At 37.0% G+C, this 20,175-nt stretch overlaps 3 protein-coding genes across 3 annotated transcripts; 1 reads left to right on the top strand and 2 right to left on the bottom strand.

Annotated features, from left to right (window-relative positions):
• Window positions 1-5,580, top strand: LOC125188454 (deoxyhypusine hydroxylase-like). Its single transcript, XM_048085303.2, has 8 exons — window positions 1-158; window positions 3,071-3,266; window positions 3,968-4,101; window positions 4,181-4,395; window positions 4,473-4,611; window positions 4,743-4,869; window positions 5,077-5,195; window positions 5,281-5,580. Exons 2-8 carry the CDS (start codon window positions 3,110-3,112, stop codon window positions 5,314-5,316), a joined length of 927 nt encoding a protein of 308 aa, XP_047941260.1. The 5' UTR covers window positions 1-158; window positions 3,071-3,109; the 3' UTR covers window positions 5,317-5,580.
• A 24-nt stretch (window positions 5,581-5,604) lies between these two features.
• On the bottom strand, window positions 5,605-12,588 carry MOS7 (nuclear pore complex protein-like protein). Its single transcript, XM_048085302.2, has 9 exons — window positions 12,231-12,588; window positions 11,771-11,922; window positions 10,800-10,922; window positions 10,260-10,404; window positions 9,463-9,524; window positions 8,038-8,254; window positions 6,773-7,696; window positions 6,247-6,496; window positions 5,605-6,092 (listed from the first exon to the last, which is right to left on the bottom strand). The coding sequence occupies exons 1-9, from the start codon at window positions 12,534-12,536 to the stop codon at window positions 5,827-5,829; spliced, it is 2,445 nt and encodes an 814-aa protein (XP_047941259.1). The 5' UTR covers window positions 12,537-12,588; the 3' UTR covers window positions 5,605-5,826.
• A 1,457-nt stretch (window positions 12,589-14,045) lies between these two features.
• Window positions 14,046-15,769, bottom strand: LOC125186443 (DCL-like protein). Its single transcript, XM_048082810.2, has 2 exons — window positions 15,422-15,769; window positions 14,046-14,484 (listed from the first exon to the last, which is right to left on the bottom strand). The coding sequence occupies exons 1-2, from the start codon at window positions 15,689-15,691 to the stop codon at window positions 14,185-14,187; spliced, it is 570 nt and encodes a 189-aa protein (XP_047938767.1). The 5' UTR covers window positions 15,692-15,769; the 3' UTR covers window positions 14,046-14,184.
• Window positions 15,770-20,175: the final 4,406 nt, after the last annotated feature.

Here is a 20,175-nt window from a genome sequence, read left to right as displayed (position 1 = left end):
GGGCCTTTGAAAAGAGAGAGCAAAAGTGAAAAGCCTTATTTCTCAATTGCTCCTCCATCGCGACGCCAGTCCATCCGGCCACGCCTCTGTCTCATCCCCTATCACTTCTCCATCTTCCATTGAAGAAATACTATTTAAAAGCTTGAAGCTTTAAATTGGTAAGAATTTTTTATAAGTACATCTTATTCCTCTTATATTCTACTGTAGTAACATTAAATTGAAAGATTAAAGTAGGAGAAGGTTTTATGACTTGAATTTAATAGTCATTTGGGACCTATCCAAATATTATGAGTTTGAATTCGGATTGGATTATGTGATGCTCAAACTTGTTTCAAGAGTTCATGGCTATAAAATTGTGCAACACTTCTAATTGGGATTCCTCCAAATATTTATGACTATATTAATTGGCTTTGTGCTGTGCACCAATTAATCTGCTGTTAATACATATTCTTACCTAATTCCAAGCTGTAATTTTTTTTCCAGCTAGATGCTCATGGATATTGCATGTCTTGGGTATTTTATCCCATGTCTATGCTTTTTATATTTTGTACTACATCTAGTTGCCATTCTTCTTCATGTGGAGTTTTTGTTTTCCTTTGCAGCAAGATATTGACCAATGGTCAGCTCTATATTAATCTATAGGCAATTAAAGTCTTTTGTCAGCTTATAACACAAGTTTATCTTAGAATTTTATAATATGCATTAGTGAAGTTCTCCTAATATAAGCTCTTATATGATTACATGAGCTTTCCACCGAAATGGCATTAGTGTAATAACTTATACAAGTCTTTCTGTATCTTTTTTTACATAGATTGGAAATATGATATGGCATTTGTCTTGGTTGATTATAATGGATGTAATGATATTTATATTTTATGAAAATTGCAATAGTTTTAATAAAATGAGTTTAGAATTTTTGGATTTTTCAGATTTTTGTTTCTGTTGGATTTGGGTTGACTTTTAGTAATTTGTTGTTTTGAGTTTGGTTTAGAGCACTCCCAATGGAGGTGGCGAATTCTCGGCGATAAATCGCCGATTATCGCCGAATTATCGCCGGCCATTGTGGCGAAGTCGGCGATAATTCGGCGATAATGTTACCGTTGCTTCGCCGAGTGGCGATTTATCGCCGGATTATCGCCGAGCGATCGCCGGCCACTGTGGGCGACGCTCGGCGATAATCGGCGATTTTTAAAATTTTTTTTTTTTTTTTTGGCCGAACGGCTATTTTATCCCACCCCTATAAATATTTCATCCTCTTCCTCCATTCATCACCCACAAACTTCATTCACACAAATTTTCAATCTTTTTTCTCTCCATCTTTATTAAATGAGTTCTGATTCATCGTCTCGTGCTCAGTCCGACGAGGAAATATCACATTCTTCTTCCGAAGAAGAGGTACCTCCCGCTCCCACCGGATGGGATGTAGCGGGTTTCGCCAACAACCCAATCAACAACTATATCTCCCGCTGCATACAAAGCGAGATCGCTCGAATGCAGCAGCCACCCCCCCAACGGCCAATCCGCCGGCGGCGCCGATACATCCCTCGCAACCACACTGGTGCGCACGATCGGCTGTTCGCCGATTATTTCGCGGAGGAACCACGTTATCCGGCAGATGTATTTCGTCGCCGGTTCAGAATGCGCCGCTCCCTCTTCCTGCGCATTGTTAATGCGTTGTCCGCGCGTTACCCCGAGTTCCGGCTCCAGCGAGACGCAGCAGGGAAGCCCGGACTATCGCCCCTACAGAAATGCACTGTTGCCATCCGGCAGTTGGCATATGGAGGGTCCGCCGACATGTTCGATGAGTATCTGCAATGCGGCGAGACGACTGGCAACGAGTGCCTGAAGAATTTCTGTCAGGGCGTGCGAGAGATATTTGGGGAGCACTACCTTCGCTCGCCGGACGCAGCTGACTGCCAGTTCCTACTGGATTGGCACTGGAGGACCCACGGCTTTCCGGGGATGCTCGGCAGCATCGACTGTATGCACTGGCAGTGGAAGAACTGCCCAACCGCGTGGCGAGGCCAGTTTACTACCGGCTACAAAGGTACGCATCCCACCATCATTCTTGAAGCCGTTGCCGACCAACGGCTTTGGATTTGGCATGCTTATTTTGGTATAGCCGGGTCGAACAACGACCTAAATGTTCTCAATTCCTCGCCCCTTTTCAACGAGCGGATCAACGGATTAGGCCCCTCCATCGAATTCACGGCCAATGGCAATGTGCATAACATGGGGTACTACCTGGCTGACGGCATCTATCCGCAATGGCCCGTGTTTCTGAAGACGATCAGATGCCCACTCGGAGATAGAAGAAGGTATTTTGCCCGAGCGCAAGAGTCTGCGCGCAAGGATGTGGAGAGGGCATTTGGGGTGCTCCAATCGCGATTTGCACTGGTAAAGGGTCCGACGCGCTTTTTCTACCAGGGGGATATTGCCGATATCATGTATGCGTGCATCATCATGCATAACATGATCATCGAAGATGAACACGAAGGCGTCCTCGACGTCACCAACGACCCAAGTGTTGCATCATCGAGTCACGGTGTCTCAACCGAGTCCGCCCGCCAGGGTGTACCGCACAACGAACATGAACGGTTCCAGGCGTTCATGGACATACACCAGAAGGAGGCCCATCAAGCACTACAACACGATATCATCGAAGAATTGTGGGCAAATAGAAACCGCGCCCACCGCCCTTGAATTTTTTTTTCTTTGAATTTTTTTTTTGATTTTTTATTTCCATTCGTGTACTTTTTTTTTTTTTAATTTTCTTCGTTGTAATGTGTACCCGTGTTTAATACAACGAACTTTATTACTATTTATTTGATTTATCTTTATAAATTAAATAAGCTAGCTTTATTATATATAAAAATAAAACAATTAAATTAGTGATGATGTAAAAATGAAATGTTGAGTTAGGGAGAAATAAGGGAGAAATAAGGGAGAAACCATTGTAGGGGTTGGCTAAAAACTGGGGATAAAATGTGATGCTGATGTGGCGCTGATGTGGCAGGAGTTAGGGAGAAATAAGGGAGAAATAAGGGAACTCCATTGGGAGTGCTCTTAGGCTTGAACCATAATCAATTCTTGGCGTTAAAATTTCCTAATGGATAGTGAACGTTCATTTAAAGTGCTGCCGGAAACAGAGAAGTTTCTTTGCGAACGGTTGTTGGACGAAAAGCAGCCTATCTCCGAGCGGTTTAGAGTCCTCTTTTCACTCCGCAACCTACGTGGCGCTGCACCCCGTAATGCTCTCATCCAAGGTATCTTACATATATCAACTTACAAATGTTCTTTGGGGTTTTCTTTGTTCTTCTTTCTAAGCAAGGTGTTAGATTTGTAGTGTTTTAACTGCATACTTTATTTCAGCGTGAAACTTCTGGGAAACAATATCTTGTTAGTCTCTATGCTCTTCTAAGTGAAGTATCCTTCCGCCATTAATATGAACATGGAAACATTAAGCTTTCTTTCGTTCTAGAAGCTGCAGCTTTTCAGATGCTTGATGCGAGTTTAAAATTGGAAAAATTTGTTTAATAGTCCTTTTGCATGACAGTTTGCTTTTGTTTAGTAAATGAAATATAGAATATACTCCCTCCGTCCACGATTAATAGTCCCATTTCTAAATGGCGCGGGTTTTAAGAAATGTTAAGAAAAGTGGGTGGAAGAAAGTTAGTGGAATAGGGGTCCCACTTGTATATATTAGTTTTAAATGATATGTGAGTTGAATGAGTTAGTGGAATGTGGGGTCTCTTTACCATTTATGGTAATTATGAACCGGGACTCTTATTCGTGGACGAACCAAAATGGGAAAACGGGACTCTTATTCGTGGATGGAGGAAGTAGTTTGATAAAATGCTATAAGTTTCATCTGGTCCTGGTTGGTTGTTACATCCGTTTAGTTTCTGTTGCCCGAGACTGAAAAAAACTGCCTCATTAAACTAGTTTGATGTAAACTCTACTTCAGCAACTAGGGACACTTCAAACCTGCTCGCACATGAGGCGGCATTTGCTTTGGGTCAAATGCAAGATGCTGAAGCTATCCCTGCATTAGAAGCTGTTTTAAATGATCTTTCATTGCATCCCATTGTGCGCCACGAGGTATGTGCTTTTGAATCTTGATTTTGTATTCAAAAATATCAAGCGGTGTCTCATAATTTGTGAATTTATAAATATTCAGGCTGCAGAAGCTCTTGGTGCGATTGGTTTGGAACGTAATGCCCCGCTTCTTAAGAATAGTTTGGTTTCAGATCCAGCTCAGGAAGTTAGAGAGACGTGTGAACTAGCTCTGAGTCGAATTGATGGGTTGAAGAATACTTCTGTGACTGAGACATCCCCTTTCTTGTCAGTGGACCCTGCGGCTCCTGCTGCGTCTTCTTCTGTAGAAGAACTCAGGTGGTTATTTTACAGAAATATCATTAGTTCATGTTTTTATATCATTTGGTTGCTTTATCAACTTCTTTACTTTATAGGGAAGTTCTACTGAATGAAGACAAGGGCATGTACGAGCGGTATGCTGCTCTTTTTGCTCTTAGAAACCTTGGGCGAGAAGAAGCTGTTTCTGCTATCGTTGAGTCTTTAGGTGCCAATAGTGCTCTACTGCGGCATGAGGTTTGTTTATCTTTTCTGGTTAATCTTTGAGTTTGTTGTCCCGTAGATCATGCTGTCGACTGACATGATATTAGATGTGAGGTGACTTGGAATAATTCCTTTGCAACTATTTGATTTTGATTGAGTTCCAGGTTGCTTATGTCTTGGGCCAACTGCAGAACAAGAAAGCTTCAGATGCACTTTCACAGGTTCTAAGAGATGTAAATGAACATCCTATGGTTCGACACGAAGCAGCAGAGGCACTTGGTTCTATTGCAGGTTCAGCCTCTCTACATTTTAATTTGCATGCTTTTATAGAAGCTGAATTGATTTACAATCTGTTTACAAAGATGTGGACTTTATTACAAAAAAAAATTAAATCTTTACATAGACTGCTTCGCTTCAGCACAAACACCGAGCCCACCAGCTTTCTGGTACACATTTCAATTTGTCTGTGTTCGTCTTCACACAGTTTTTATGTTGTAGATGAAGAATCGATTGCTCTGCTTGAGGAATTTGCCAAAGACCCCGAGCCCATCGTCTCACAGAGCTGTGAAGTTGCTCTCAGCATGCTCGAGTTTGAAAAATCAGGAAAATCCTTCGAGGTAATAAAAAGGAACGAATGAGATTATGATGATTGATTTAAGTAGTATGGGCATGCTTGGTCTGAGAAATATTTTTCTGTTGCAGTACCTTTTCATGGAGACGCCACAAGCTTCCTGCTAAGTTGAATTTCTTGTTTTTCAACCACATTATTCTCAACCATTGCAGTGCAGAGATGGAAATGAAGTTGCTCTTATTTTGTTAACATCTCTCAACTTATGAGTTTGGCTTTTAGCCTTGGGGTGCACACTCTACCCTGTCAAGGCTGGAGCTATAACATCTAACACCTACCGGTAGGAGTTTGAAGTTTGTATCAACTTTTGTTTGAATTTTGTCATGATACCATAAATCAGAGTAAAATAAAAAGGTGCTGTTTTGATAATCAAATATCCCCCCATTTATAATCACTAGTAAAAATACTTGATTTGTCTTGGACATTTGATAGAGTAAAGTTATGTTAAGAATGGAAATGTTAATGCAGAGAATACAAAGTTGGTTATGACTGCATTTTACAAAACAAAGTAAGCACGTTTTCTGCTAAACAGACAAGGTAAGGTCATGGAGCTCAGGCATCGACAATGAAAAGGTCCAATATACACATTCAAAACACTATTTGCTGCAGTGTGGTTTCAGTCAATCTGTGATTTCCCTGGCTTTCAATGCGGATTCAACGAGTTTCACCTTTTTGCTGTTCTCGCTGTTTATCAGCGAGAGTTTTTCAAGTAAAGACTTGAGTTCAGAAACACCATCATCTGGAACCATATTTCCTCTTCTCATTAGCCTTTGTGTTCGTTGAGTTGGGGAATCAGCCTGCAACGAATGAGTGTATCTTTTTGTTCTTGCACTCAGAGCTTCAATGGAAGAGTGCAATGCATCCAACTCCAATCCAGTAAATTTATCTGAGGAAAATTGAAAAACACAAGGAAAATTTTAAAAAAAGGATAAGGCCAATTTTACAAGAAATAATTCATGAAAACTGTAAGCATGTCTAGTTTTAGCAAGACCACAGTTAAGTGGAGTATTCATTTAGAAAGGAGAAAGGAGAAACATTACCTAGTTCCATCTTGAATTCTCTTTCCGCTTTAGAAAGTGGGTTTTTCTGCAGTCCAGGCAGGCTCCTCAAGCTTTGTAGCCGTTCCTCTAAGGAACTGTGAATCTTAACTGCACGATCTACACGATCCTCTAAATTTTCCTGTTTTGTTTCAACTTCCAAGAGCTTCTGTTGCATCTTGTGCAACCGAGAATGCTCTCCGTCAATTACTTTTTTCAACTGAGGCGCATGACGCTGGAGCTCAAAGTGCACCTATCAACAACATTAAAACGCCATATTTATTCATGAGTATATCAATAAGGAGCTAACTTATGGGGTAGCGTGTGTCTCCAACAGTAAAACCTACTAGAATCCAAGTTTGCAGTTTGTACGATCCTACATGCTCAAATTTTTCTATAAGCTTCTTGTTTGATATCAACCAGATTCCATTCCACAAAAATAATAAGTGGCCAACAACATTTTGTCCACATAATGTATTACTACTACATATCTAAGTGGAAACACTACGTATGGCACAATAATCCATACCTTGTGTGCATACTCCACATAATTTTCATGAAACAGCTTGAAATACTGATGAAGCATGGATCGTCCTTCAATAGAATCAGCTGTTACAGAGCGCAAATTTGGTGCAGAAGGGGGCAATAGAACTGCCTTCGGCCCATTGAGAAGCTCTTTGCTTATTATTGTGTTAAAACCTGTTTGTTTTGTACTTGTTGTCTCTTCTGTAGTTAAATTTTCTTGGATCTTATCAAAAGCATCAGTAAGCAATACATTCCAAGTTTCCATCTGTAGCACTATACAGTCATTAGAAGAAGTAAGTCCCACAATCCACGAACTACCATAAGAATCTGATAAAGCCAGGAAACCATGAAGAGGTGATGGGGAGGATGAGTCGCCAGGGCATGTACTAAGTACAGAATTCACAGATGGAGTTCTAATTGGCTCTTCCTTCCCAGTTGTGTGGTTAGTGAAGGGGAGAAAATGCAAGACTATTGAATCTATCCCTCCAGCATGAATACAAAATGTTCTTTCAGGTAAGAGAGGATCACTAATCATGCCAATCAGAGAACTACTTTCGATAGGCAAAGCTAAATCCACAATGGCTAACCTCAGCAAAGGAGGCGGCTGGCCCAACCAAGCAGTAGAATACGGGGTCTGATCTAGCTTCAAAACAGTAGGACTACTCAAGAAAGACTCACATATCATAGCAACACCAGCTATCTTATCTGATGAGGTGAAACAAAGACGAGGTGCGCTACCCATCGTCCATACTGGCTGAATTTCATCAGCCAAAGCATCCAGTTGCAATTGCCCATCACTACGAGCAATCACAAGAATTGTGTCTTTGCCAACTAAATTGTAATGAAAACTGACCGCACGCCCTTCACATGTGCCTTTCTGAACATCAGAATCTTCAGTCACACCATCACACATGTTATGCAGAGGCCCCTGAAATTAATATTGTATTTAAGATGAAGGGCCTGGACAAAAGGAAATTAAGTTTGGCAACGGACTGAAGACAACCAATCCAGAGATATGGAAAAGAAAATCAAACACAAGGCTGTTCAACCATTAACTGTAACAACTACCATTAATTCATTTAATGCAATTGACTCAAAACTCCAGCTACTTGAACAAAGTATAAATTAGTTATTACTAGATAATAAACAGAAGCATCTTATTCTTGCAACATCGAAGATAGGACATTTTCCATTCAACCAAAGGAAGGAACGGACATGAATCAACACGAGACTTCTGTAAACAAATGAAAAGAAAGTGATAAAGTTTACCTGCAATGAAACTGATGCATCCATATGGACAAAAGGCTGAGCTCTAACAATATGCAACTGTCCACCACCTCCATCTTGATGAACTAACTCAGGAAATGTTGCCTCCAGCCATGAGATTGCCATATTCGAATTACTAACAGCTTTTGAATTGGATGATTTTAGCCCAAATGTATGAGCGTCATTATAAAGCTCCAAAATAGATTCCCATTTATACAAGCTGTTTATAAGTGGTGGACATTGTCAGAATTGAGAAAACAGGTAATGTGAGGATGTAGAGGTTATTTATTGAGAAGAATGGAAACCCATAAATCATTACTCCCTCCGTCCCGCTTTAGCAGTCCCGGTTGGACAATTTCAAGCGTCCCGCTTTAGGAGTCCCGGTTGAACTCAGTGCATTAAAAAATGACTTCATTCTAATTTTAAAATCAACTAAACAACTAAATATAAAACCCAATTAAAAGAAAAACCTTTCACATTCCCCTCATCCCTCTCTCTCTTTACTGCGCGTCCCCTTCCTTGCGAACACTAGATCTGGAACCCTGTGTTTACTCCTCCCTCAAATCCAACTGCCCCTTAAACGGCAGCGACGACAGTCTCTCGCCCCTGGACTCGACCAGCCCAGTGTCGTTCGACCAACAGAGGCCTACTGCACTCCGACCCGGAGCTCTTCAGCGGCAGCGCTTCCACCTACGCTCATGTCACCGCCTACACTAATAATCCGCCGGCATTCTTTGCCGATTTCACCACGGCCAGGATTTGATTTTAATCCTCTTTGTTTGTCCAGTCCACTGGGTTTTGGAATTTTGGTGTGTTTACAGAAATTAAAAAGTCATTTTTGTTTCACTTTGTTGACGAAAATTTGCTTGTTAATTTTGGACAGATTCTAAATTTTAATTTTGATTGTTTGATTCAGAGCTTGATTCCCAAATTATCTTCTACCCCTCTTCCTTTGGTCGTTCTTTTTGTTTTGTTTGGTGATATACTGAATTGGGTGTATCTCTACAGAAATTAAAATATCATTAATGTTAATATTGCTAAGTTAAAAAAAAAATCTAATTAGTGATAGTAACAGCCGAAAATAAGCATTAGAAAAAGTGTTTTAAATGTAAAATTGTTAAAAAAGTTGGGTCCCAACATCCACTACCATATTTATTTAATACACACTCAAACTCTCCTTAAAACATGTGCCCAACTCAACCGGGACTGCTAAAGCGGGACGGAGGGAGTATAATTTATTTTTTAAGGCATTGTTAGAATCATCACAGGGATTAAGTTTTGACATAGTGAGACAACAGAATAGCAGCAAAGCCTCAAAACAAAATTTTCACGACAAAGTATTTTTAGTCAAACAGGGTAACTACCATAAGCAAAAAAATTGATCCAAAAAGCCGAAGGCAAATCAGAGATTATGCAAAACAAAATTACCTTGCAAAAGGAACAACAGGGCAAATTATGTAAGTGGATCCATCACTAAACAAGATAAAAACCTGAAAAATGAGCATGGTTATTAGTATTTTCTTCAGTACATACAAATATATTCAAAGCCTATTCAGTTACTTATTAGAAGCCAAAACTTCAAACAACTGCTCACAATGTGGTCTGCAGTCCTTGCACAACATCATGAATATTCTCATGATTAGATAAGATACTTATAGGCACATACAAATGTATTCAAAATACAATTATATTCAAAACCTATTGAGTTACTTATTAGAAGCCAAAACTTCAAACAACTGCTCACAGTGTGGTCTCCAGTCCTTGCACAGAATCATGAATATTCTCATGAGTAGATAAGATACTTAGCACTTAGCATGCAGCTGACAACTGACATATGCCAAGATATCATAATATGCTAAACAGGTAAAAAGAGGAACATCAGCAAACATTATATGTTAATACTTGATATTAATATGCTCACTGCACTTTCTAGTTTTTATTACAATACCAGGCTGAATTTCAGGTCAATTAGCACAAACATATATTTTTAAGAGTCAAGAAAATAGTCATAAGCATACATATATGATATTAAGTGTCATTTTTCAGCCAAACAATATATCAATCAATATGCAAATGTTAACAAAATATCAAAATCAGAGAATTCCAATAGAGCGTAAATGGGCAAGTACCAAGTTTCAGCAGCAACAAAATAAAATGTCACTCATAGATATGAACACTACAAAGATATTCATGTTAGACTGCCACGTGAAAGAGAGCACCCTTACACTGAATTTATCCCATAAATGTTCACCACCAAAAGAGAAATCAACTGGACAAATTGCTGCAGCATTACGGCTACTCCCATACTCTACCGGTTGTAAATAATATTCCTGCTCTGGCTGCCCAATATCTGTAGACAGATCAAAAATTCTGCAAAATAAATGGTTCACGTAAGCTTAGCTCACATGTTTCAAGCTGTTAGAGAGTGGTACGTTAGAACATAAAGTTATATTATTCACGATTGAGAGCACACATAATGATTTAGCTCTTTCTGCCACACAAAAACAGTTAAACAGGAGTCCTTAGAAGGAAGACATCCTTTATTATTTATTTGACTGCTTTAATGTGTGTCATTTTTTTTGCACTATTCTTTTTCCAAATTACCAGAATAAGTTTTGCAAAGAAGTACAAGAATAACAAAAAATTCACCTCTAACAAATGTACTGTACGTTCACCTTGCTTGAGAGAGAGAACAAATATTTGCTAAATAGATCAGAAATGTAACTTCATAGAACTATGTCCATCGTCCAGTAAAAAATGTATACCTGAAAACAGAATCAGACGACAGGATTCCCAAGTGTGTATCACTGTATGGGTGCCAGCAAATCTGTAGAATGCGTATGAAGTTGTTTCTCTGGAAGTAAATCTCTGAACCAAGAGAAACGGTCCTGAAAAGGTTTAGGTCATAGCAGTGGTATTGTCAGTCTATTAGGCCAATATATCATGTACACCAGTAGGTATAATATTGTAGAACGAAATCCAGCTTCGGAGGAGTCGTATAGAAATATGCATAATTGATCGAAAGACTACCACAAAAACTGAAGTACTTGGCATATGCTACACACACTACTTGTTTCATAGCCAGACTGATGAAGAGCTTAGAGAACAGGATTTATTATACATAACTAATGAAACACCCAACAGTATAGTCCTTGCATTCACAGAGGTCGGAGAGCACCACCTAAACTATCATACATGACTAATGGAATACAAAGAAGGATGAGCCAGCCATAGAAATGAATCAGCATCTAAGGAGATTGCAGAGATGGTTTCAACCATTGCAGTCGACGCTGCTCATAATGAGGTGTATTCAAAATTAGACACTTCGCATGTAAATCAACAAAGCCTAAATACTACTCCCTCTATCCCTCTGTAGTAGAGGCGTTTCATTTTGAGCACTCGTTTTGCAAAAATGATAATAAATATTTAATATGGAGAAAGAGTAAAGTAAGAGAGAGAATAATATAGATAAGAGTCTTCTCTATATTATTCTCTCTCTTACCTCACTTTCTCTTTACTTTAATTATTTATTATCATTTTTGCAAAACGAGTGCTGAAAATGAAATGCCTCTATTGCAGAGGGACGGAGGGAGTACTAGTAATCAAATGAAATCACGGAATAAAACTCAAACTTACACCATCCGTACACTGCTATATGCCTGTGATGCAGTCGGAAGTAAATAAAATATCATTAAGCAGAGAGGTAGAGACTTGGCAAATAGTAATATTATCATACCGACAGATGATGGTATTTTGTGCTAGTGAAGAGCGTCCATAAAGGTACATAACACATAGGCCCTCCGTCCCGGCCAGGAGCATAGCTGAGCCATTTTTGTTGATAGAAATCTTACTCACCTCAAAGCTGACTGGTGTTTCCGCTTGCAACACCTATAAGAGAGCATGTAAGTATGAGTGGAGTCCACATTCATCCCTTCTACAACATAGCTCCTCTCCCCAAAGGATTAAAAAAGCTCAATTAAGTAATGTGCTATCATAATTTATCCATCTAATGGTTGGAAACCAAATCTAAAGCTAGTAACGTTACATTCTATCAGAATTTCAACTAAATTAGACATTTAAGTATGCGAAATTAAAATTTCATAAACCCCTCTTAAACCCTAGCTTTTCATAATTGCTCTCTCTCTCTCACACACACACACAGACAGAGCACGTGAATACTGAATCGAATGAAAGACCTTAGAGGGGGAAGCAGCGAGGATGGAAGAGGGGTCCGGCTCGCCCAAGCGAATTGATAGGCGGTGGAGGCATTTCGTCTCCAAGTCCCAAATGTATAGCCGCGAAGCTCCATCCCAGGCCATGAGATTGGGGGGCTTTCTTCCGGAAGTATCGAGGGCGGCGGCGGGCGTAGCAGTGGCGGAGGAGAAGAGCGGGTGGTTCTGCAGTGGGAACCATTCGAGCTCTGACTTGGGAGTCGAACTCGACGGCGAAGGAGAAGGAGCCGGAGATTGACGGCCCTCCGGTAAGTCGAACGAGAAACGCATATCTCTGGATTCGTAGAAGAGAGGGAGTCGGAAGCCTAATTCATCATTTAATCATTTCAAATTTAATTTATTCTGCTAAATATGTTAATTTTTTTTACTATACTTAAAAAACTTCATTATGAAAAGTGAATTTACTATTATTTGAATAACATTATTATGTTAATGAATTGAATTTAATTCAAACATTATTAGTATGTTAGAATTACAAAATACTTGTACTAACATTCTAGTATTCTACCACTTCTTTGTAGATCTGCCACTAATCACTACAATCAATACAACGGGTTCTGAGCTGGGCTTGTCTATTCTGATTTCTGACTAATTCAATTGAGTTTATTTGCAAACCCAAGCCTAGCTCACGAACGGCTTACTAGAAGCCCACCAAAGTTAATCTCTTAAAAGTCTTTTTAATTTTTCTTACTTTTATAAACTTATAGTACTATAAAAAAAAATCCAGGTGGACAAGGCTCAGAGATATATATAAAAAAAACTGGCCTAATTTAACCCGTTTCATATGTGGGCTCAGGCCTCAAACAAAGAGAGCCTCTCCGAGCATGGGCATGACCCATTTGACAACTCTATTTGCCTTTAGGATTAAGCTTAGAATGGTACAAAATCAAAACATAGTAGTAGGAACTAATAGAAAATATATAAAATATACTGAATTATTACAAGTAGTGAGTGAAGGACATTCTCAAGCATATAAGAGTGATTGTGTAGGAAATTGTGTCCTCCACTAAATGGGGTGGGTAGATGCCTTAAATAAAGACAGTGGCGGACGCCAAAACATTCTTCAGTTCTCGAGAAGATAAAAATGAGTCACCACTCTTCCTTTTATAAAAGAGAAAAGGTGATATGAATTTTGTTAGAAGTTGAATATGACGTATCTCTATCTTCCCAAATGTATTGAAGAGAGCTTTAGCATCCGCCCTCCGTTGGATTGAAAGAGTGTTTTGGCGTCCGTCCCGGCCTTTATGTAAGTCATCTATCCCATTGATTCAGTGGAGGACATACTTTCCTACACAATCACTCTTATTTGCTGGAGACTTTCCTCAACTCACTAGTTCCTACATTGTACCAACTCATAGTATTTTATATACTCCACTTTCTACTAGTTCCTACTATTGTACCTCCTGTACAAGTACAATTATGGTATCAAAGCCATTTTTGGCAAATGTACGTAATAATTATGTAGTTAAGCGTGTTGAACATGCCAGCGGCATGTGTGTGTTTTATGTAGAGCTCAACCAGCATCTCTCTTTTGTTGGAACAAATACTAGAATTTAGTGAGGCGTTTAATGCATCAGATTCCAGTTTGGTAGGCAACTTACTACACCCGTCGTCAATTCGCTTTTATTCTTACATAAAAACTCAGATATGTTATATAGTGTTTTACATGTTTTGAGATTTTGTGTTCCTCCAAATTGGATAATAGACATTCAAAACTTTGCCACATCACAAACTATATGCGTGCATTTTAATATAATTATGAAAACAAATTAGCGCAACTGAAGCAAAAATATATCAATAAATTGCACATGTTAAGGAAAATTCTGCAGCATAAAGAAGAGTAGAGAACAACATTCATTGAGTTTCTTTAACAACTACAAAAACGTTGCACTTAAATTATACTAGTATTAGTATTTCTTCACTTCCAACCTCTGCCACGTCCACGGCCGCCGCCGCGTCCACGGCCTCCTCCTTTTCCACGCAAGGCCTTATTGGCATCGTGTTTGACTTGCATGTTTTCCGGCAATGGAGAAATGTGATCCACACATTTTCTGAAGCTGAAGTCATCAACAGAGTCATCCTCCCTTATGAGGAAGAAGCAGCGACTTTTGAACTGGGGATGGAAGCGGACTTGGAAAGCTTTCACACCCGCGCCAATTTTTCTGTCCGCCTCTACATGACCTTTCTTGAGCAACTCTAGCAACACCAAGTACTCATACTGAATGCATAAAAAGCTAAGAGGTCAGATAACAATAGTTCGAGATAGAGTATATTATAGATGCTCATACACTGAATGAGCGAAAAGATAAGAAGTGGGATTAGAGTAGTTTGAGATTCTGTGATTCAGAGCATACACAGCTGAAGAAAATGGTTGAAGCTTAAATGGACAGCTAAGGTATTATACAACATGGCAACTTGATAACCAATAGAATTAATGTTCAAAACTAAACTGAGCAACTGAGAGCAAGTGTGAATGGAATTCTATTCCTACTATTGGACCAACTGTGATAAATTTAAGTTCTTCGTTTAGATTTTACATATGAATAATTCAATAAATGCATGCCATATTCGATTCATTTCATTTATCAAGTCAAATTCTTACAATTACTGGTTTTTAAATAATTTGGCACATCACAGATGAATGGCTTGGTTAATCATTATTATCTGATAATTTCTTGAGCTGTATACATTTTTCATTGGTAATGCAATGAAATTAAAAGGCAGGCTGTGGCTAAACAAGCAAGAAGGGTAAGCTTAGCAAAGTTTCTCAATTTGATATTGTGACAAATAAAAACACATCAAACTTGCACTGTTTTTTCTACAATCATAGTATAATTTGGGAACAGACCATTCCAATTCTCACGTCACACATAATATTCACAGCATATGTTATCGAACATTCAATCTATGTGACGTCGATAAATATCATATCTTGTAGCATCGTTAACACATACTTAGTACAATCCTAACCTCACAGTGATAAAAATATCCAAAATCAACTATATCCCCAAAAATCATAATATACGACCAACATACAGCCATTTATAATAATTTGAATAGAAAAATTATGATCCAAAACACAAATACATCAACATATTTCAGTAAATAGAAAGGAAATTAGGGCTAAAATGAATCAATGAAGAAGTAGTGATTACCTTATTGACATTAAAATTGGGAGACCAGGAATGAAGAAGCTTAAAGAAATAATCAAACATGGCAACAGAGGTATCGAAAGTTTTGGGTCCAACAACCAACTCAGCGGCTATTGCCTCTCCTTCTCCAGCGCCATCCTCGGTTTTCGTTCTCTTCTCCTCCGGCTCAGCCTCCACATCCTCCTCTCTGGAGCGCTTCGCGGCGCCATTGTCGGTATCCTCGGCCGGAACCTTCACCTCCTCGACCTCCATCGAAGCCTCTGAAGCTGCCATGAACAGAGGTATCGAGAAGTTGTGAGTCTAGGGTTTTAGGTTTTTGTAGCAAGTGTGTGCGCTCTATTTTGTTCTTCCACTTTTCTCGGATTTATATTATTCGTATCGATTTTTTTTTTTTTTATCACATAACAATGGGCCGCTTGGGATATTGGGCTCTGTCTTAAATTCGTTTTATTATTAATTCTATATAGCCTTTATATTAACTTCACTCGTGGGACAAAAAAATTTCAAATAATAAAAATATATTTACTGTTAAATAGATTAAAATAATGAACGTAGAAAAAATTATAAACATATACTCCCTCCATCCATGAATAGGAATCTCGTTTACTTTTTTGAAATGATATAAATAGTTAAAGTGTAGAAATTGTAAAGTAAGACATAGAATAATATAGCAGATCATAAGATATTAAAGACATTCGAGAAATCAAGACTTTATGACTGATATTATGGTCACCCAATACTCGAGCCTCCAAAACATAAACCTAACCGTATAATTATCAATTTGGTGTCATTACACAAACCATTAGAGTGATCTATGATAAATTCGACCCTGGGACTAATCCAACGAAATCATGAACTGGTTAACCCCATCAACAACGTCAAGCGTAGGAGCAAATATAGAACGATCATGCAAACAATTGTTCAACTCTAGAGGATCCATATATAGAGCATTTATTATTATTTTTGTTTTGATAATGCTTTCATCAATCTTCTTAAAATATACTATCTTCTTAAAAAATAAATAATTAAACATACCCAAATTAAACATATGAATACATTAGATCATAGAAATGTAAAATTCCTTTGATATTCAAGATAAAAAATTTGGATCATCCAATAATTATGTCTTAGTTGGCTACTTGTTTCTTATGTTTAATTTCAGACCATATTATAACTTGATATGCATGGCCAAATATTAAATGTATTTTTAGTATTGGAAAAAGATAAATTTCTTATTTCCTGCTATATATACGCATAAAAAGTAAATTATCACTTAAAATAAGTAATAACATTTTATTACTTAAATTCACCGTACTCTTCATGCTATAAGAAGTCATACAAACTTTGAAAGTTAGATTTAATTTTAAAGATTATAATTTAATCTAATTATATATTAGATTTAATTTTAAGTAATTATAATTTCATCTAATTCCGTAATTTATTCTATAAACTTAGTAGCATTGTTTAATTCATTGGAAACATTAATTTGGTTTCGAGTTTCAACATCATTATTTTGGCTAAATAATACAAATTGTATGCAAATTTTAATGCATTTGTAATTTGTGAGAGGAAACAAAAATTAATCGATGAAAAGATGAAATAAAATAGTAATATTTTGGGAAGATGAATATATACATGAAGTTGTATTCATCAAGCTATTTACCTGCACATTGCACTCATATGAAAAGAAAGTCGAAGCAGTAAATAATCTTTTCTTCGATTTTGTAGATTTTTTCTTAAATTCTTACTATGATAGTACTTGTGGCAATTAGTTACGTTGTTGTTTGAAGAATTAACACCATTTCATAAATGAAAATTTAAATTCACAATTTCATTTAAGTGATGCTAAATAGAAATATTAATGACATTCTCTTAGAAAATTACAAACGAAAGTTAGTGAAATATTTTGATTATACTTTTTGATTTATATGTTGTATAAAAATTTAAACTATTAGTAATAAATTGTTAAAATATCGAGTAACTTCGCCTTTGTTTCTAAATAATTTTGATGGAAATAATGAGTAAAAATAAATCAATGACAATTATTTCTATTTAGAATTTATGGGAGAAGATAAGTATGTATAAATATTTGAATATTAATTAAAATTATTAATTTATTATTACTATTGTTATGGATATTTATTAAAATTAAATAACCTTGTCAGTTTCAGTATCATATAGCCACTCCAACAAAAATCAACTTCAAATAAATTGAGTCGACCCAACCAATTTAAAATTAGTTTCCGAATACCTTATCAATACTCTGAGCCATATTTTTTGTGGTACTTCCTTAATTCCTATCCATATGTGTACCAGACTATTTATCCACTTTTAACTTCCTACAAATTCATACTTTATCATACTTCCTCAGTTTTACTATTATTAGGAGTAAACTCAAATATTATAAAAGAAAATGAAGTTTATAATTTTTTAAAAATTTGCTTATGCATAACATTAAGAACAGTCTTCTTAATATATACTTAATGTATATGTAGTAATTTTTTTAATTATTATACTTTTGTTAATATTTTCATATCTATTTAATTTTATTTGTTATTCTACACAAAGAGTAAGATTGCGACACATTATTTTGTGATAATCTTAACCGACAAATTCCATCATCCAAACACTATCATTATGTGTAATTAATTTGTTTTAACATTTCTTAAAGTATACTATAATATACTCCCTCCGTTCCATAGTAATAGAGGCATTTCATTTTGTGCACTCGTTTTAAAAAAATAATTATAAATAGTTAAAATGGAGAAAAAGTAAAGTAAGAGAGAGAATATTATAGATAAGACTCTTCTCTACATTATTCTTTCTCTTACTTTACTTTTTCTCCACTTTAACTATTTATAATTATTTTTTCAAAACGAGTGTGCAAAATGAAATGTCTCTATTACTATGGAACGGAGGAAGTATTATGCTATGGAAGTTTAGTGGTTTTTTTTTCCTCAAAAATTGTGAAACATACTAAAAAACTCATAAAATTGCACCAAATACTAAAAGTCAAAATTAGAACTCAACTTTTAAGATATAATAATAATAGAGTTTAACATCTACATTAGGAGAGATTTCGGAATATGGGGCTCAATTCGCTGACCTTTCAGAATATGGGCTCGGGGCATGCAAATTTTTCAGAATAAGTGTTTTTTACTTTTTTATATTTGTTCTCTTCTTTTTTCTTATTTTTCATTCCTAAATAATTATAATTGACCAAACTACCCTCTAACCTAATTTATCAAAAGTTTATGTGCTCCACTGTCTATCACAATTCACGAGTTAGTCGAAGTAGCGATGAACAACAAATGGAGATTATTTGGAGAAACAGAAATGTTGTAATGGCTGAATAATTCACTCTTAATTTTTCCAAATTTTTAATTCTTTTTAAAGGTGTGTGACCATGTCTTTGTTGGTTTTCTATGCATATTTATATATAGTTTTAAAAGCAGCAATGGGTGAGTGGTTCACTATTCTTTCAGTCTCCATCTTAATTAACGCATGTAATGCTTGATCAGATATTGCAAACATGGATTGGGATTAAGAAGGATGATACATAATTAAATATCAATTTAATATTAATATATTATAGAACTCCCAGAGTGACGGGTTTTTCATAAAATTGAAAAGGGAAATGATATGTGATGTGAGAGTTCCGATTGAATTTCTGGGGTGGAATGGATAATCTGGTTTGGAGTGGAGAAGATTGAGTTTTTGATAAAATTAGATTAGAGGGTAATTTGGTCAATTATAATTATTTAGGAACGAAAAATAAGAAAAAAGAAGAGAACAAATATAAAAAAGTAAAAAATCTTTATTCTGAAAAATTTGCATGCTCCGAGCTCATATTTTGAAAGGTCAGCAAATTTAATCTCTCAATTCGAAAGGTCAGTGAATTGAGCCCCATATTCCGAAATCTCTCCTAAATGAGAGCCCTGTTTAGTTAAAAAAGATCAATACCAATTACTCAATTAGTACATAGTAGGAGTATAAAATTGTAATACAACTATTACCACTCCTATTATTTATTACCGATGATACATTAAAAGGCCAAAACAAAGCCCAAACATTACTACTCCCTCCGTCCCACTTTATGAGTCCTGGTTGAGTTCGACACGGGTATTAAGAAATGTAAAGGAAAGTTGGTGAAAAAAGATAGTAGAATGTGGGTCCTACTATTTTATATTAGTTTTGTAATAAAATGTGAGTGGAAAAAGGTTAGTGGAATGTGAGGCCTAATATCATTTATGGAATATTTCAACCGGGACTCCTAAAGTGGGACCTCCAAAAATGGCAAACCGGGACTCCTAAAGTGGGACGGAGGGAGTACATTATTTATTCAAACCCTAATATTTCTCTAAACCTATACACCCCCATTAAACCTACGTACAGAGAGGCGCCACCATTTCCGTATCTCTATCTCTTTCTTTCTCTCCTCAGTGGTGCCGCTACGCGCCACCGTTTCCTTTTCTGAAGTTTCTCTATCTCTCTTTATCTCCCTCATCGGTGCTTCTACGACCACTGCTCCCTCCGCCTCGCTGCTTCGCCGCCCTCGCTGTGGTTTGCGCCAGCGCTTCTTCTGCCATGTCTCATCGGTATCCGCCCATGCCGCTTCGCCGCCCATGCCGATTGCCTCACAGCTTTGAACAGAACAGAAAGTGGTGAATGGAGATGGTTATTTTACAATTTTTTAGGATGTTGCAAATTCCACTAATGGTGTCTCTATTTATAAGTGTATAAACTTCTTGAAGAAG

The sequence above is a fragment of the Salvia hispanica genome, chromosome 5 (assembly GCF_029641045.1).
Source record: "Salvia hispanica isolate PSC_SH4W2 chromosome 5, Shi_PSC_v1, whole genome shotgun sequence".
In the NCBI taxonomy this organism is placed as follows: domain Eukaryota; kingdom Viridiplantae; phylum Streptophyta; class Magnoliopsida; order Lamiales; family Lamiaceae; genus Salvia; species Salvia hispanica.
This window is presented reverse-complemented; position numbering and strand designations above follow the sequence as displayed.